The sequence below is a fragment of the Pelophylax lessonae genome, assembly GCF_965119305.1.
Source record: "Pelophylax lessonae genome assembly, chromosome: 3".
NCBI classification, from domain to species: Eukaryota; Metazoa; Chordata; class Amphibia; order Anura; family Ranidae; genus Pelophylax; species Pelophylax lessonae.
In genome coordinates this window covers 154,057,761-154,076,305 of record NC_138770.1, presented here as the reverse complement: position 1 = coordinate 154,076,305, position 18,545 = coordinate 154,057,761, and the positions used below count along the sequence as shown (strand labels likewise).

The 18,545-nt window shown below is 42.2% G+C and overlaps 1 protein-coding gene across 1 annotated transcript; it reads left to right on the top strand.

The window, feature by feature from the left end:
* Positions 1–476: 476 nt before the first annotated feature.
* SOX11 (SRY-box transcription factor 11) lies at positions 477–1,698 on the top strand (the record flags this gene model as incomplete). The annotated part of the gene is made up of 1 exon (XM_082248907.1): positions 477–1,698. The coding sequence occupies one exon, from the start codon at positions 477–479 to the stop codon at positions 1,623–1,625; it is 1,149 nt and encodes a 382-aa protein (XP_082105033.1). The 3' UTR covers positions 1,626–1,698.
* Between the last annotated feature and the right edge of the window lie 16,847 nt (positions 1,699–18,545).

Sequence of the window (18,545 nt, the reverse complement as noted above, 5' to 3'; positions counted from 1 at the left end):
TCATCCCTCTCCTCTATGGTACAGTCAGTGTCAGTCCTTAGTCCCCCATCTCTCCATCTATTGGTACGATCACAGTGTCAGTCTCTAGTCCCCCCATCCCTCTCCTCCATGGTACAGTCAGTGTCAGTCCCCCCATCCCTCTCCATCTATTGGTACGATCACACAGCCCGCTGCTCCCGCACTCCACCTCCATCGGTTGGGATTTTTTTTTCTCTTCTTTTTTGGAGCTCTTGGGCCCCGCCCACCGGTGGTATTGAGTGTCAGGGAGGGGCGTGTCCCGCTTGGCTGTGGTGGGCGTGTCGGGCTGTCGGTGATTGGCCCCCTCAGGAGTGATGTAATGGCAGCTGTGGCGGTGATAACTAGTAGACTTGTCGGCGGCTGGAAGTTTTCAGTAAGGAGAGGAGGAAGGTGCGGGGTTGGCGGGCGGCTCACACGATTCTCACCCCCCGGTACTCTCTCACACACACAGCACAGCCATGGTGCAGCACATAGACAGCCTGGAGCTGGACGGCGGACACCCCACCGAGGAGGAGGGCGAGTTCATGGCTGGCAGCCCGGCGGCACTAGACGAGAGTGACCCGGACTGGTGTAAGACCGCCAGCGGCCACATTAAGCGCCCGATGAACGCCTTCATGGTGTGGTCAAAGATCGAGCGGCGGAAGATTATGGAGCAATCCCCGGACATGCATAACGCGGAGATCTCTAAGCGGCTGGGAAAGCGATGGAAGATGCTGAATGACAGCGAGAAAATTCCCTTCATCCGGGAAGCCGAGCGCCTCCGGCTCAAACACATGGCGGACTACCCCGACTACAAGTACCGGCCCCGGAAAAAGCCCAAGCTGGAGGCCAATAGCAGCAAACAGGCGACTTCCGCGGGGGGCGGACAATCCCCAGAGAAGAGCCCCGCGGGGGCGGGCAAAAGCAGCAAAACTCCGGCTAAAAAGTGCCCCAAACTCAAACCCGCCACCAAGAACGGAGCCAAATCCCCTCAGGGCTACTCCGGCATGGATGACTGCCTGCTGGGGAGCCTCAAGGTGACCAAGGCGGTGAAATGCGTCTTCATGGATGAAGAGGAGGATGAGGACGACGATGAGGAGGACGAATTACAGATGAGGATCAAGCAGGAGGATGAGGAGGAGCAGCTCAGGCAGTACAATGTGGCCAAAGTGCCGGCCAGTCCCACTTTGAGCTCCTCAGCAGAGTCTACAGAAGGGGCCAGCATGTATGAGGAGATCGGTGGGGGGACCAACAGCATCAGCACCAACAGCAGACTCTACTACAACTTCAAGAACATCACTAAACCCAGCACAGCACAACCCACCATTACCCTGGCCCCATCCCGCTCCTCCATCTCCTCTTCTTCTACCTCCTCCACCGACAAGGATGATCTCCTCTTTGATCTCAGCTTGAACTTCACACACAACCCTCAGGCAGCACCAGAGCTGGGCAACTCCAACTCAGGAAGCCTTTCCCTCTCCTTGGTGGACAAGGACCTGGACTCATGCAGTGAGGGGAGCCTGGGATCCCACTTCGATTTCCCAGATTACTGTACCCCAGAGCTCAGCGAAATGATTGCAGGGGACTGGCTAGAAGCCAACTTTTCAGACTTGGTCTTCACCTACTAAAGAAAAGATCTCAAGCAGTTTTTTTCTCAGACTTTTCTTTTTGTAATTTTTGTATTTTTTGGGGGGTTGGGGAGGGCAGGATTTGAACAAAGTGGGGTAAGATGGGTCAAAGGATCCCTTTTTTTTTCTTTATCCAGAAATGTTTTTTTTGGGGGGGACTTGATTCACTGCCTGCATTTCACTGTAAAGATTAGTGAACATGTGGAGGAAGGACTCTCAAAAAGGAAAAAATAATCTGTTTGATCAACGGTCTGGAAAATGTTGAATAGAAATGTTTTATTTCTTGTCAGCTGAGCTGATTCTCAAGGGGGTCATTGTGTTATTTTTATTTTTTTACCCTATACACTTGCAATCTGTTTGGGAGAAATTACCAGGACAACCTATTCTTGGAAAACAAACTAAGACGACCCTATTTTTTATATTATTTTTTCCTATTTTATATTTCTTTTTTTCCCCATTTTATATTTCTTTTTTTCCCCATTTTATATTTCTTTTTTCCCCATTTTATATTTCTTTTTTTCCCCATTTTATATTTTTTTTCCCCCATTTTATATTTCTTTTTTTCCCCCATTTTATTTCTTTTTTTTCCCCCATTTTATTTTTGTTTTTCCTGTTTTTTATATTTTTTTTTTCCCACACGCTCGCAATCTGTTCAGGAAAAAAAAATTGGACAGCCTTACTGTAATTTTTTATTTTTTTCCTTCACACACTTTGCAGTCTCTTGGAAAAAGAACTAGGACAACGTTATTGCTTTTTGTTTTTATATTTTTGTTTTCTACATCAACTTGCAATCTCATGGAAAGAGGTCTAGGACAGCCTTGTTTGTTTGTTTGTTTTTTTTTGTTTGTTTTTTTTTGTATTTTTATTTTTTTTCCTACACACACTTGCGATCTCTTGGAGAGAAAAAAAAGGACTAACTTTCTTTTTCTGTTTCTTTTTTTGGAGGGAGAAATTCAATTCTCTTCTATGCATCTCTTTAAAAGCTGCAGGGAGCTGAAGCAAGACAGGTCAAAACCGCTACACTTAACTGTGAACTGATTGTAATCAGAGTTTTTACTTTTACAGATCAAAACTCTTTTAATGTATGGTTTCACAAAAAAATGTGATTTTAATTGCCAACTTTTTTTGTAAAACTCGTTCCCTTATACCTCCTTGAATTTCAGAACAACCCAGACCTCAGTACAAAAAAAAAAAAAGAAAAAAAAAAAAAAGGTATTGAACCATTTTTTGATACATGACAGACCTCAGTCTTTTTTAAAAATTAAAATATTTTCAGGCGTATTTTTGTACAGTTGAAAGGGAACATTCCTGCTGTCATTTGTTTTTGCTGTTTTCAGTGAGACGTTTAGGCACTTCTGTTTAATTTCTGTTTTTTAGCATGCAAGTATGTTGGGGGGGGGGGGGGGGGGGAGGGTGATGTCCTGATCTTGGGGATTAAAAGAAGGGGGAGGGCAATCCTTGCATCTTAAAAATAATAATAAAAAAAAAAAATCTAACACAAAAAAAAAAAACAAACAAAAAAAATGATAAAAAAGGCCTTGTGGTTTTAAAAACATTTTTTTGTACAGCTATAGTTCAGATTTGTCCAATATTTGTAGGTAAAGATTTATTGAGTTGGTGACCTAGACCTCAGAGGAGCTGTAGCTTAAAGATTGTATATGTACTGTAATATAGTAGGACTCTATGTATATCATATGCTGTATTATGTGGATGGGGCCTGATCAAGTATGAAACTGGATGCTGGATTTTTAGCAAAAAAAAAAAAAAGGCACATAATAAAAGATTTCTTCAAAAAAGAAAAAAAAATGTGCAATATAATCTGGAAAAAAAAGTGAATACAGGCCATCTGCATATTTTGTAGCAAATGATGGAATAACAGACTTGTGCACTGTCTACATCATTGCCTGTTTTTTCCTAATGCTGAAAGGCTGTATCTTGATGATTTTAATAAATCAGCTGGAACTGATAGAAACTGGTACTGGTGTCAGTGTGTCTCTTAGAATGGGAAGGGGGGTGGGGCCGGGCTCCTGTGTTCTTGCAGCTAACCAGATTTTGGCAGAGGAGGAGGGGGGTGTGACATGAAACATGTAATTCTTGCATGTATGTGAGATGCAGACAGGGGCTTTGCAGTACAAAGAGTAGAGAAGTGCAGAAACTCGTGGCAGCCAGGTACAGGTTTTCTTGTCCTGGCTGCCGTCTATTAATGGGTTTGCATGCCATCATTGCTCTTTGCACTATTCTAAAATGCCCATTGGTATCTAAATTGTATATATTGATTAAATGCATGCTAAATAATAGACCTAGGTGGTGTGTATATATACATTTTATGTCCATGTGGCTTCTTGTAGTGTGAATGGATGCATTTTTAAATCAGTGCAGACCTGTCATGTCTACAAATTAGATCCACGCATGCATCTCTTTACATGGGAGACCTTATCTAATGAGAGGTGCATCTTTAACCACTGCTTCACCTTATTTAATGGTTTCCTATTCATGCATCCTAGTTCAAATCCAGTGTCACAGATCAGTCCAAACTGTAATTGAATATACACAGGGAATGCAGCGTGCACTGACATATTCAATCACAGCAAAGGGTATAGATCACATGTTAACATGCATATATACCTTATTGCATAATGATCCTTTTATATAGATAGATGCATGCATGCTGCCTTCCATCCAGACCAGTGAATCCCCACTGGGTGGATGAACTGAGGACATGTATGCATGTGATGAACTGAGGACATGTATGCATGTGATGAACTGAGGACATGTATGCATGTGATGAACTGAGGACATGTATGCATTTATTATGTAGCCACATTATATGATTGTATGTACATGCATACATTAAATATGCAGACAGAGGCTTGCATCATATTTATATTTCTTTAAAAACATACACAATTAGGAGAAAAAAAAATGTCTTTTCTGATGCCTATGATCTGCAAGCATGCTGGTTCATCGTCAGTTCATTGCAGCCAGACTCCATGCAGACATGTTCTGTACAGCCCCTGTAGATGGAAGGTGGGGGGGCTCCTTTGGGCGTGTCTAAGTGATAAGAGCTGAGTCTCCAGTCTGTGCAAAGCATGACTTGTAGGTTTGTGCTCCAGTAACATGACACCGGGGTTAGTGCTTTGTATGCAGCCAGTGTAGGTATCCTGTCTTGTACTACACTCCCCCCCCCCCCCCCTCTCGCTCCCTCCTTCCACCTTTCCCTCCTCTCCACACATCTGCATCATTTCACTTATATGAAGCTGTCTGGCCCCATCAAACTGCTAGACCTGTCCTCCTATAAATCTGCCACGGCTGAAACACACAAAAGCAGGGAGATTGGAGCTGCTTTATTATTTAGCGGAGGGCTTTTAATTATTTACATACGTTAGGGAGGAGCGTGATGGTCTGGTGCCTTTGTAGAAAAGTCATTGTGTGCTTGGGCTTTAAGGGTCACCATACACGTTACATTAGAAATGGATCCGCTTTAGGGTCACCATGTATGTTGCAGTCTTCATACAATTCTCTTTAGATTCACCAAAACTGTAATATGAGCACCAACCTAATCTTTCGGGTCACCGTGTATGTTACAATCTGACCTTTCAGTCTTCGTATAATTCTCTTTAGATTCACCAAAACTGTGTAATATGAGGACCAACCTAATCTTTCGGGTCACCAAAACTGTGTAATATGACCACCCTACCTAATCTCCTTAGGGTCACCATGTATGTTACAATCTGACCTTACAGTCTTCGTGCAATTCTCTTTAGATTCACCAAAACTGTGTAATATGAGGACCAACCTAATTTCTTTAGGGTCACCATGTTTGTTAGTCTTCCTACAATTCTCTTTAGATTCACCAAAACTGTAATATGAGCACCTACCTAATCTCCTTAGGGTCACCATGTATGTTACAATCTGGCCTTACAGTTTTTGTACAATTCTCTTTAGATTCACCAAAACTGTGTAATATGAGCACTGACCTAATTTCCTTAGGGTCTTGTTTGTTAGTCTTCCTACAATTCTCTTTAGATTCACCAAAACTGTACAATAAGAGCACCTACCTAATCTCCTTTGGGTCACCATGTTTGTTACAATCTGACCATACAGTCTTTTTACAATTCATTTTAGATTCACCAAAACTGCCTAATATGACCACCTACCCAACCAATCTATGTCCAGTCAGGCCACTAGATTGTATAATTTTTATATCCATCACCTAGAAGACTAGCACGTGTTGAGCTTTAGATTTACCAAAATGATGTAGTATGAGGATCCATTTAATGTATCCAATCGGGCAGACCCTTGCACCACATATTTTTTGGTAGATCTAAAGGAGATTGTACAATTAGATTGTATTGTGTGCTCAGCTTTACTTACTAAATCTAATTGGGGCTACCATACATGTTACAATCTGTTAGATATGCCAGAACTGTAATATGAGGACCTATCCAATTAATCTATGTTCAGTTGGCAAGCCCATGCCACTATAGTTTTTTTGTAGGTGTTTAGTATTGCATAAAGATGCAGAATTAAGATGCAGAGTATCAGAAGTACCGTAGAGCTAATGAGCTCAATGCCACTCTATAGTTGGTGGTAGATCTAAATGAGATAATAGAGTGGTGAGCATTAGATTTATTGAACCTGTATTCAATGTAATATGAGGACCTACCTTATCTATCTAGAGATGGACAGACCCTTGCACCACATAGTTGGTGGTAGATCTAAATGAGCTTGTACAATGAGATAATATTGTGGTGATCATTAGATTTATTGAACCTGTATTCAATGTAATGTGAGGACCTACCTTATCTATCCAGTTGGACAGGCCCTTACACTACATAGTGGGTGGTAGATCTAAAGGAGCTTGTACAATCAGATTATAACATGTGGTGAGCATTACATTTACCAAAACTGTATTAAATGTAATATGAGAACCTACCTAGTCTATGGAGCAGGCCCTTGCACTACATAGATGGCAGATCTAAGAGATAACACGCATGTTCCAATCTTTGTAAAATCAACATTAGATTTACCAAAATGTATGTAAGGTGAAGACCTACCTAATGTACCAACTCAGGCAGGTCTTTGCAACACAAGGGTTGGTAGATCTAATGGAGATTGGACAATCAGATTGTAAGGTGGTGTAAGCTCAGATTTATCAAAACTGTCTTAAGCTGGCTATACATTCTATAATTTTCTTGTACAACTCTCCTTTAGGTTTACCAAAACCAGATAATATGAGGTCAAACCTAAACACTTTCACTTTGTATGCAAGCAGGCAGGCCCTTGCTCTACATAGTTTAAAGGAGATTGACTAAGAAAATTGTATAATGTACTGCCAGCCTTAGGGTCACCATACACATTACTGTCTTTGTACAACCAATGTTAGATTTATTATGAGCACTTACCTTATTTAGCCAATCAATCAGGCAGGCCCTTGCACTACATTGTTTTTGGTGGATCTAAAGGAGACAGTACATGTGCAATGAACTCTATGAAGACCTACCTACTGTTTCCTACATGCTTTGTTGGTTGGTCTAAAGGAGATGGGACAATCAGATTGTAATGTGTGTGCTGAGCTTAAATTCATCCTATCACCTTCCCACGTTTCTATTTAACGATGACACTGCCAAGGTGATCTCCTGAGCCAGGGGACCCTAAGGCCATACACACCTCACAATGCCCCCCCAAAATAAGCACCTTTTATCGGAACGTTGCTGTTCCCTTTGAAGCTTTGGATATGAAAGTCATGAGCGGCAGCAGAAGCAGCGGCGGTGCTGTTCCATGTAAAGACTGTATGACTGCTCAGATGACATCATTGTATGCTGGCATAGAATAATATAACCAAGGATCACCATCTAATCCCTTAACAGTATGTCATTGCTTACTTCTATCACTACACATGTGAGATGCAGTTTATTTTTCTTTGCAACATCAACATCTTTTATTGATTCCTCTCTTTCTATCATTATTTTGTAACATTTCAAAGATGTAAGAAAATAGATTAAGGCTGTGCCATATGTCAGGGCTTTTTTTTTCTTCTTCTTTGTAAAAATCTTTCATATATTTTCCTATACATCCTTTTGCTGAAACTTTACACCTTTTTTTTTGTTTCTTTTAAAGATGTAAAAAAAAAAAAAAAAAAAGCTTTAGAGAAATCAAGTCCTATATTTAACACTTTTTTTTCTTTTTCAAACATAAATCTATTCATGGTTTTTAAAAGGATTACAGTGCATCTGTTCATGAATAGAGTTCCTGGCCAAGGCTTGTGTCAACCAACAGCAGGATGGATGGCCCCTGCGTTGGTCAGATGGTCAAAAGAACGTTATTGGGCAGCTACAATAAAACACAGCATCTGTCTGTAAAGAAACCAAATGAAGATCTGCTTGGAGAGGGAGAGGGGAAAGAAAAAAAAATCCTTAGCAAATGCCTGCACCCTCGGGGCTTTCCGCTTGTGGTGCCTATAGCAGGCGCAGGAGGTGGTTAGACAACATCCATCAATAGCCCTCCCCTCCCCCCTCCAGACAGCTCTGTGTCTGCTTCCTACACACAGCACTCAGAGGATGGATATATGAAACACTGCACATTCTTCATCAGCCCTGGCCTCACATAGCTTGCAAACAAGTCACACTTTAATGGAGGCAGTAGTGAGGCTGCTTACAGTCTCAGGGAGCTACTGGGTGGGGGGGGGCAGAAAATCAACTCATCTCATTTTGTAGCTTTCATATGTGGAAATGAAAGCAGCCTCAGGGTTTGAATTCTTTAATTGTTTTCTGCAACGTTGGCTCGCAGGCGGTCTCGGTCTGAAAGGCTGTCTGCAGCCAGGTATAGGAGGAACATCTGGGAGACTGTGGGGTTGGTTTACTAAAACTGGAGAGTGCAAAATCTGGTGCAGTTCTGCATAGAAACCAATCTGCTTCCAGGCTTTTTTTATTTTTTTATAAAAAAAAAGCTTAATTGAACAAGCAAAAGTTGGAAGCTGATTGGCTACCATGCACAGCTCCAGATTTTGCACTCCAGTTTCAGTAAATCAACCCCTGTGTGTGTGTATATATATGTATGTGTGTGTATATATATCTCCAAAAGTAGTAGAATTTGAATACATCTCTTGTGAGTGAGCACCTGTTTATCTCAACACTCTTGGGATATATATATATATATATATATATATATATATATATATACATATACATACACACACACATATATGTTAGTGTGCGTATGTATGTGTGTGTGTATATATATATATATATATCCCAACAGTGTTGAGATAAACAGGTGCTCACTCACAAGAGATGTATTCAAATTCTACTACTTTTGTGTGTGTATATATATATATATATATATATATATATATATATATATACATACATACATACAAATGTGTGTGTGTTGATTGTAAGCCACTGGGTGTTATTGCAACAAGGCTGACCCAAAAAACCCAGGTTCTTTAGAAAGAAATCCAAGATTTGCAGTATTTATTGTAACTAAGTCCTAATAGCAGTCCATTGTGCAGTGTTTTCCAGAAGGCTACTATTTCAGCTTTACATTAGCCCTTCATCAGGCAGAAAACCCTTCTGGTAATATTGTTTCAAGCACAAGATAGGGGAACTGAAAACATCATATCTAGCTAATTCAAACAACTAGCTTAATGCAATTGATCTCTAAACTGGGTGCAGGATGCCACCCTTTGCTTGCTTTTATCCCCGGCCCTTGGGGCACTATCGCTAATAATGGGGCACTAACCCTCCTGCTGACACTGATGGGACACTATTTCTCCCCCAATACTAAAGAGGGTGCATTGTTTACCCTTACTGATGCCAGGACATTTTCTACTCTCACTGGCCACACTCCAGCCCCCCTAAAGTCTGAAGATCGGTGAACTGGCCATTTCTGTAGAATGTTTGGAGACAACTGCAATAGATGTATTGAAACCCAACTCCAGGCATAAGAAAAGCCTACCTTTCCAGCGTGGTCCTTCTAAACTGCAAGAGTGTAAATGCTTAATTGTGCCTAGGGATAGAAGAATGAGTAATACTTTTATTCCTTATTCCAGCACGGTCCTTGCAGCAATGCAACCAGTCCCCGCAGCCTCTTCTCTAAGACACTCCTGGCAGTGGTCGCACTCCTGCCTCCTCTATATTTTATGTGATGATGCCAAGGGACTGCCCACAGACCAGAGCACTGGAGTAGTGGTGAAGCCGGCCCCATACTGTGCTCCTTTTGCCCCTTCCTGCCCAACATCCTTCATAAATTGAAGAAGCCAGGCAGAAATTTGTTTGGCTCAATAAGAGATACATCCAATCAGATGCAACCTCTTTTCAGGTATTCTGACAGCTGCTGTCGGGGTACAATAGTCCATCTGCATTATTGCACAATCGCATGCATTTATACTTATCACATGTGTTATAACATGTTATTATAACAGGTATTCACATGCTTCTCATGATAGAAATGGAGTATTATTCCAGCCTTAAACACTTTTTAGGAAGTACTTAATTTGCCATGTACAAGTAGGAAGGAAATTCTCTAGAATACGTTGGGAGTATCCAATTTGAAGGCCAAGTATTTTAAGTCTCGTTGTCGTAGTAATAGATTTGGCTTTCACTAGTGATTCTGTACGTGGTTCTAGATCATTTCTGAACTCAGCCTCCAGGTATCTGTGCATTATATGTTATTTTCTATAGATTTGGCCAAAAGCCAAGGATACACTGATGTGCAGATAATGACCGAATATCATGGCCGGCAGCTCTGCCCACCCACATCCAATCTGTTGCTGTTAGAGCCAGCAATCATGGGGGCCAGAAGCTATTTTCTAGTATTTGAGGCTCCAAAGGGTGTTCTCCAGGGAATCATATGATGTGATATCTGGGGAAAAGATTAGAAGCTCCTTCTGAGGACAGGAACTGATGTGAATAAATCTATGTACTCTGTAAAGTGCTGCATGATGTGTTGGTGCTATGTAAATGCTGGAAATAAAAAAAAAAATGAAATGAAAAAGTCTTTTTATTTTAATCTTTTACATTCTCACAGATTCGTTAGCTTTAAAGAACAAGCTGAGGGTTAAGGCCCTCATAAACGGTTGAAATTTTGGTCAATTTCTACTTAATCGGTCAAAAGTTGAGCCATGGGTGGTCCTGCAAGCACCACCTGGCTCCCCAAATGTCACTTTAAAAATTGATTGAGCTGGGTGGAAAATTATCGGATGGACAATGACTGCATCCCATCATAGTTAGTAAAGCCTCGTACACACGCACCGATTGTTGGCCGACCGATCTGCTGTCTTTTGTCCAGTGTTGTTGTGTTGGTTGAAATGTACTCTAGACTGCACACAAATTTTGTCGGCCAACAACAACCAACTTCAGAAGTGATGTCATGTTCTGGTCTACTTTTCGTGTGTTTTTTCTTCACTGAGCATGCCCAGTCTTGATCATCACATTTTTGTCGGCCGAAATCTGTACAGACTGAGGAACAATCGGCCGTTCTGTTGTTGGCCAACAAAAATTATATAGCATGCACACCAGATTTTTTTCGGCCGAAAAGTCACAGTCGGTTGCCGGAAGCATCATACTAACAAGCCGATAATCGGCCGATCGGACGTTGGCCGAAAATTTACGGCCAACAATCGGTGCGTGTGTACGGGCCTTTACTCTTCAGCATCTCCACTGATTCAGGCAGCTGCAGTAGCTCTGTCTATGAGGGAATCGAATCATTTTCTCTTGTTCAGGTCATAGGCTGAACCAAAGAAAATGGTGTTCATATATGGGCTATATTTTTTGATACATTGTATTATTTTCCTTAAAAGTTTCTACTAGAGGCAATCAAAAATATATATTTTTTTATTTCCCTAAAATATCAACAAAAATCAGAAGACATCAGCAATATGTTGCCATTTTGACAAAATTTATTGGAGCCAATGGGAAAGGCAAATGTAGTAAGGTGGGCTTTGGTGGTAAGTGGGGGCTCCTGAGGGTTACAGAGGCTCCTTTCATGTATTCTGGACTTGTTCTTGTGCCAAACATTTACCCTTGTTAGCCTAATTTTTTGACAATTTTTTTTTCACAAAATGAAAACAATAAATATAATACACTAAAATTCAACAAAGCAAAGCTACAGTATACAAATATTCAAATACACAAAAAGAAAGGAAGACAGCACATGTACAAATAAACTGCAGTACTCTAAATACATCCCTCAGCTCCTAAAAAAAAAAAAAAAAAAAGGGGGGGCAGAATTTCTATTTGAAGCCAACTTTAGCCCCGTACACACGTAACGATCGTCGGCCGAACGATTGGCCGTCTTTTGTCCAGGGCTGTCGTGTCTGTTAAAAACTGCAAAAGACTGCACATGAATTTTGTCGGCCAACAGCAGCCGACTGCAGAAGTGATGTCATGTGATGGTTAACTTTCCGTGTGTTTTGTCTTTTCTGAGCATGCCCAGTCTTGCAAATCTGCTGTCTGTCGGCCGAATTCTGTTCTGACTGGCGAACAATCGGCCGCTCTGGTGTTGGCCTAAAAAAATTTTAAAGCATGCACATCAGATTCTTTTCGGCCGAAAGTGCGCTTTTGGCTGTCGGAAGCATCATACTAACAAGCCTACAGAATATTTACTGCCGACAATCGGTGTGTGTGTGTACGGGGCTTTTGCCTAATCAGCTCGATGAGTGTTTCTGTTTAAGTGAAATTCCGCTGAGTGTAAAATTTTGTAATTTTCTGGCAAAGTCAATTTTCTCTTAAATCAATTCACTCATCCACAGTTCCTAAAAGCTGGGTCAAATTAAAACAGCAATGGTCCCAGAATTATGTAGAGGCTAGTGCATCCACAAAGAATTGGGATAGTTCAGCCATCCCACCAGTGCGCTGCAGTAACTCACGCTAAAATGTGTGTCATGGAAATGCATTACTGCAGTGCCCGGAAGCGCATGATACACAATGTGATTCACTGCAGTGCTATTTATTTTGAATATCATCCCAATGCATCTATTATTATTATTATTATACAGGATTTATATAGCACTGACAGGTTACAGTACAATTACAATACAATTTAATACAGTAGGAATCAGAGAGCCCTGCTTGTTAGAGCTTACAATCCAATCTACAAAAGACATTGCGATACACTTGTGTTGTAGTGCACCATAGCACACAAATGTTAACCATCTGTGCATTGTAGTTCACTGTGTTGGAAAAAAAAAAAGCTGGAAGTCCAATTTGAAGAGTTCTGGCAGCCCGGTTCAAAATAAATGACAAAATAAAAAGCTTGATACCGCCCTTTAAACACACCTGTGTTGCCATAACACATGGGGGTGAACAATCCCCAAAGGGCCCATTCACACTAAAGCAATCTGTTGAACACACATGCACGATGGCACACATTAACCTGCGTTGTGCTAATGGCTACCAAAGCACTGCAATGGATGGAAAAATACATAAAACCGTTTTTTTGGCAACACTGTGCACCACAGCAAATGGTTTGTTGCCATGCATTGCAGAAACGCATGTTTTTAGCGCACAATTGTCAATGGGCCCTATATGAGCATTAAATACTTTCTTCAATCAGGTTGGAAATGTTTGAACAATTATCTAGTGCTTCTCACATCATATGCTAACACTGTGGGTGGACTTATTTAAAATTGGAGAGTGCAAAATCTTGTGCAGCTTTGCTTAGAAACCAATCCGCTTCCAGGTTTTTTTTTTTTTTTTTTTTTGGTCAAAGCTTCATTGAACACACTGAAGTTTTAAGCCCTGTACACACGTACCGATCGTCAGCCGAACGATCGGCCGTCTTTTGTCCAGGGCTGTCATGTCTGTTGAAAACTGCAAAAGACTGCACATGAATTTTGTCGGCCAACAGCAGCCGACTGCAGAAGTGATGTCATGTGATGGTTAACTTTCCGTGTGTTTTGTCTTTTCTGAGCATGCCCAGTCTTGCTCATCTGCTGTTTGTCGGCCGAATTCTGTACTGACTGGCGAACAATCGGCCGTTCTGGTGTTGGCCTACAAAAATTTTAAAGCATGCACATCAGATTCTTTTCGGCCGAAAATGCGCTGATGGCTATCGGAAGCAGCATACTAACAAGCCGAAAATCGGCCGATCGCTCGGCGGCCGAACATTTTCGGCCGACAATCGGTACGTGTGTACGGGCCTATAGTGTTATTATTTTATCTCTCGTGCCACTGGGGTATACAGTTGTTGAATATGGAAGGGCAAGCCACTAGTTCAAACAATGAATGTAGATATTAACCACCTCAATACTGGGCACTTAAACCCCCTTCCTTCCCAGACCAATTTTCAGCTTTTAGCACTGTTGCATTTTGAATGACAATTGCGCGGTCATGCAACACTGTACCTAAACCAAATTTATGTCATTTTTCCCCCACAAATAGAGCTTTCTTTTGGTGGTATTTGATCACCGCCAGGTTTTTTCTTTTTTGGTGCACAAATAAAAAAAAGGCCGAAAAGTTTGAAAAAAAAAAAAGTTTTTTGTTTAGGTTATAAAATTTTGTAAATAGATACGTTTTTTCCTGCACTGATGGGCACTGATGACGCCGCACTGACAGGCACTGATGAGGAGACACTGATGGGGTGGCACTGATGGGGTGGCACTGATATGCAGCACTGATGGGCACTGATAGGTAGCACTGATATGCAGCACTGATGGGCACTGATATGTGGCACTGATAGATAGCACTGATATGCAGCATTGGTGGGCACTGATAGGCAGCGCTGATGGGCACTGATCGGCGGCACTGATGGGCACTGATAGGCGGCACTGATGGGTGGCACTGATGGGCGGCACTGATCGGCACTGATGGGGGGCACTGATAGGCAGCACTGGTGGCAATAATGGGCACTGGTGGGCGGCACTGATAGATGGCAATAACAGGCACTGGTGGGCAGCACTGATAGATGGCATTGGTGGGCAGCACTGATAGGGGGGCACCACTGGCAGGCTCTCTGAGCCCTGTTTGCCATCCCTGGTGGCCATGGTGGGCATCCCTGGTGTTCATGGGTGGGCATCCCTGGTGGCTTTAGTGGCATCCCCTCCCCCCAGGGCTGCACTGGTAATCAATCATCTGATTACCAGCACAGACCCCCCCTGTGATCAGTGAGTAATTAGAAATACTCACTGATCACCCCAGCTGCAGAATTGATCCTCTTCTCTTCTCCTCACTGATAGGATCTGTCAGGAGGAGAAGAGATCGAAGCCGTTACAACGGCTGTATTGACATTACATGACGGCTGTGATTGGTCACAGCCGTCATGTGATCAGGAGGGCCAATCACAGGGCCCTCCTGCCGAGGCTTGTTGCTCTGTGTCCTAGGGACACAGGCACATCGAGATCGCGCCGCTGCGCGTGCCCGCGGCGGCGCGATCTCTCTCCTTCTGAAGGACGTTCCGGAACGTCCATTCAGAAGGACGAGACTCCCACCCGGCCGTATATGTACTATGGCCCGGGTGGGAGGTGGTTAAAGAGTGGAGAAAAAAACTACGCTAAACCCAATAATGGAGGGCAATTGATGTCCTACTAATAATGTGTATGTTATGTGACAATAATAAAGTGCAAAAAAAAACAATATAATAATATAATAGTGCTAAGGTATTGCTACCGTGTGCCTTAGGCTCCATGTACACGGGACGCTGGAAATGGTCGTTTAGGAGCAGTTGGGCGTTTTTTTCAGAAGCCCCTGAACCCATCTACATTTTATCTTATCTGTCCATGTACACCAGGTCGTTTACAGTCATTTGCAGGCAGTTGCGTTCAGGGACTGTTTTTAGAACGCAATTATTTGCGTTCGAACGTGTGTTTCCCGGCGTTTCAAACGCACAAACGCGTCTGAACGCGTCCGAACGCGATGACCCGCGTTTAGCATTCACGTTTTTTCCATTTTAAAGGGGAATCATTTTTTTTGACCTCTAGGAACGGTTCTAAACGCAAACGCCCGCAAACGCCCGCAAACGCCCGCTAAACGCGGGTACAAACGCGACCGAACGGACGTTTCAAACGTCCTAAAAATTCCAGCATTCAAAGGGACTTTTAATAACGTCCCGTGTACATGGAGCCTTACAGTGTAAAAATTTAATGAATATGTCACAATTATGTTTAAATAAAAAATATATATATATATATATATAAATACCATCAATATAATATTACTTATATAATAAAGTGCAATGTGGTAACAGCAAATAAAAGTGCTTACAAATGATCACATAAGTGAAATATTGAAGTCCATAATAAAATAGTGCATAAAGTCCTTTTAGTGCAGCTATAACAGATGCTAGTGCATACACATATGCAGTAGTGGTGTGACCCTCCACTTCACCGCCGGTGGTAAATGGTAAGATGGCCCACTATTGTGATTGCCTGAAGCTTTTAATACAGATGGAATTTTTTAAATCGTCTGCACCACGAGGAGCCTCTTTTCTTCTTCCATATCCTAAGTGCAAATAGGTGAAAGCTGCGGACCCCCACGTATCTCCAGGAGACCGTAACCACCAAGGATAAACATCCAAGCCTGTACTGATCCCTGCTGGCGTACGCCAACAGGAATCAACACTGAAGTTAGAAGCTGATTGGCTGCCATGCACAGCTGCACCAGATTTTGCCCCACTGTTTTGGTTCCTGTGGGTAGCTTGCAGGACATGTGCCATCCAGGTGTGCACCATAATCTGACCGTTCCTAATTAACTGATTTAAGACATAATTAGGGATCTTTAAGTATTACATATAAATACAATACATCCCTCTATTCTCTTACATATAGAGGCCAGACCAGCCTCCCCCAAAAAGGAGGCCGATAATTGACAGCTCCTATCAAACATCTTATCAGGGCTACATGAAGCCCAAGTATGCCTGAAATACTGTGCAATTATACAATTACTTATGGATCAGTTAAAATGTGTTAGGATGATTGAAGAAGCACTTGGGGAAAAAAGAAACCTAAAGGGGATTGGCTTAATAAGGAAAAAAAGTAAACAGCAAATAAAAATAAAGTCTTATTAAAGAGTCGTGTTTTTTTTTTTCTTGTCTCAAATCAGGATGTTGTAAGAAAGCAAGGTTGATGTAGTGTCTGCTAAAAAATATCTCTGGCTAGTCATCTGTTAAAGGCAACTGACTGATGCAGGCTTAGGCCAGTCCTAAGGGTAATTATTCTTAACCCACAAATAAAGGGCCATCTGCTTACGATTACCATTCACTCTGCTAGTAATTTAAGGAGATGCAGCTTTTTTTTTTACTTCTCTTTCCCTTTTAAAAGTTGACCGGCTAAGGTACAAATTGGGGAGAGCTTAGACAAAAATATTATTTAGTGAAATGTACTAAAAATAATTCAATGAAAATCATTTAATTTGTTGTTTTTTTTTTTTGAAGATTACTGTAAACTTAAATCTTTTTTCTTTTTTTTTCTTTTTTTTTTCTCAAGCAGAATCCAAACATATATCTATGTTTACTAAAGTAAAGTACAGCACCCAAGGCAACCAATCAGTAATTATATTTTAGGGTCCCAAATTATTTTAGCTGGTGAAAAATAAAATCTGACAATCTGTTTTTTTTTTCAAAGAGTACTATGTAACATGGATGGTATATTCAGGTTGTACATTTCACTATATTTGGGTTTAATTGTACAGATATCCCACTGGACATCTAAGATGCAATTTGGACAATAACCTGTGTATTGTTGTATATATGAAACAGGTCTCACTGATAATTTGGAAATGTACATTTTGTAAGCAATAATCTTACAATACCCCTATTTGTTCCTATTATTGGACAGCTTAAGGGCTCTTTCACACGGGCGATCCGATCAGATCCGCCTGTCAGTTTTTTAGGCGGATCTGATCGGATCCTCCATGCAGCTCTATGGGGCAGCGGGTGTCAGCGGAGACACCTCCGCTGACACCCGCTGCCATCCGCATCCGATCCTGTGCTTGAAATCTGGACGGATGGAAACCCTATTTTTCCATCCGTTCAGTAATCGGATCGGATCTGGTGAGAGCGGACAAGCGGTCCGCTCTCATCCGATCCCCCATAGAGGGCAGCGGGTGCTGAGACACCTCCCTCTCCGCTCTGCGAGCAGAGACGGAGCTGTCATCCGCCCGGCTCAGCAGGGATCGCAGATCGATCCCTGCTGAGCAACACGGATCCGCCTACTGAGGCGGACCGTGTAAAAGAGCCCTAAAGGAGAAGTATAGCCAAAGCTCATTTTGCACTCCGGCTGTGATCCATTTTCAGCAGAGAGCGGGATGAAGTCAGCTCTCTGCTGACGTCACAGAAGTCTGTCCAGGCACCGCGTCATTGCGACCACGAAGTTGGGATCCAACAGGGGCCTGGACCGACACCGAGCCGCTGAGAGCCTGAGCCGGCCGCTCCTGCCCCCTCCACAGCTCAGTGCTGTAATGAGCGAGGAGGGAGCACAGCAGAGAGCTGCTGATTGACAGTCACCAGGTCTCTGCTCAGGGAGCTGTCAGAACTGAGCGATTGGCAGTGTTCGATCGCTCAGTTATCAGTGTAGAGGCGCCAGGGGACAGATGCAGCATTGGACCGCTGCTGCATGCACCTAGGTAAGTATTGATCTTAAAAAAAGCCCAAACCTATACTTCTCTTTTAAAGTAAACCATAGCTTCCAAGGTGGACCTAGATCCATAGAGCAGGTGCCTTTGGTTGCTTAATCGAACGCCCTCTATTATGCAAATATTGCCTACAACAAATTATGGAAGCTTTCATGAGCAGGGCCCTCCTAACCCTCCTGGATTGAATTGTGTTGTGACTATACTGACTCTCTTTATTTTTTTAAAGTGCTGTAAACTGATCACTGATCAGCCATAACTTTATGACCACACAGGTTAAATGTATGACATTGTTAATCTTGTTACAATGGCTGAAATTCAGTGGCATATCTTAGGCAGCAAGTAAACATGTTGT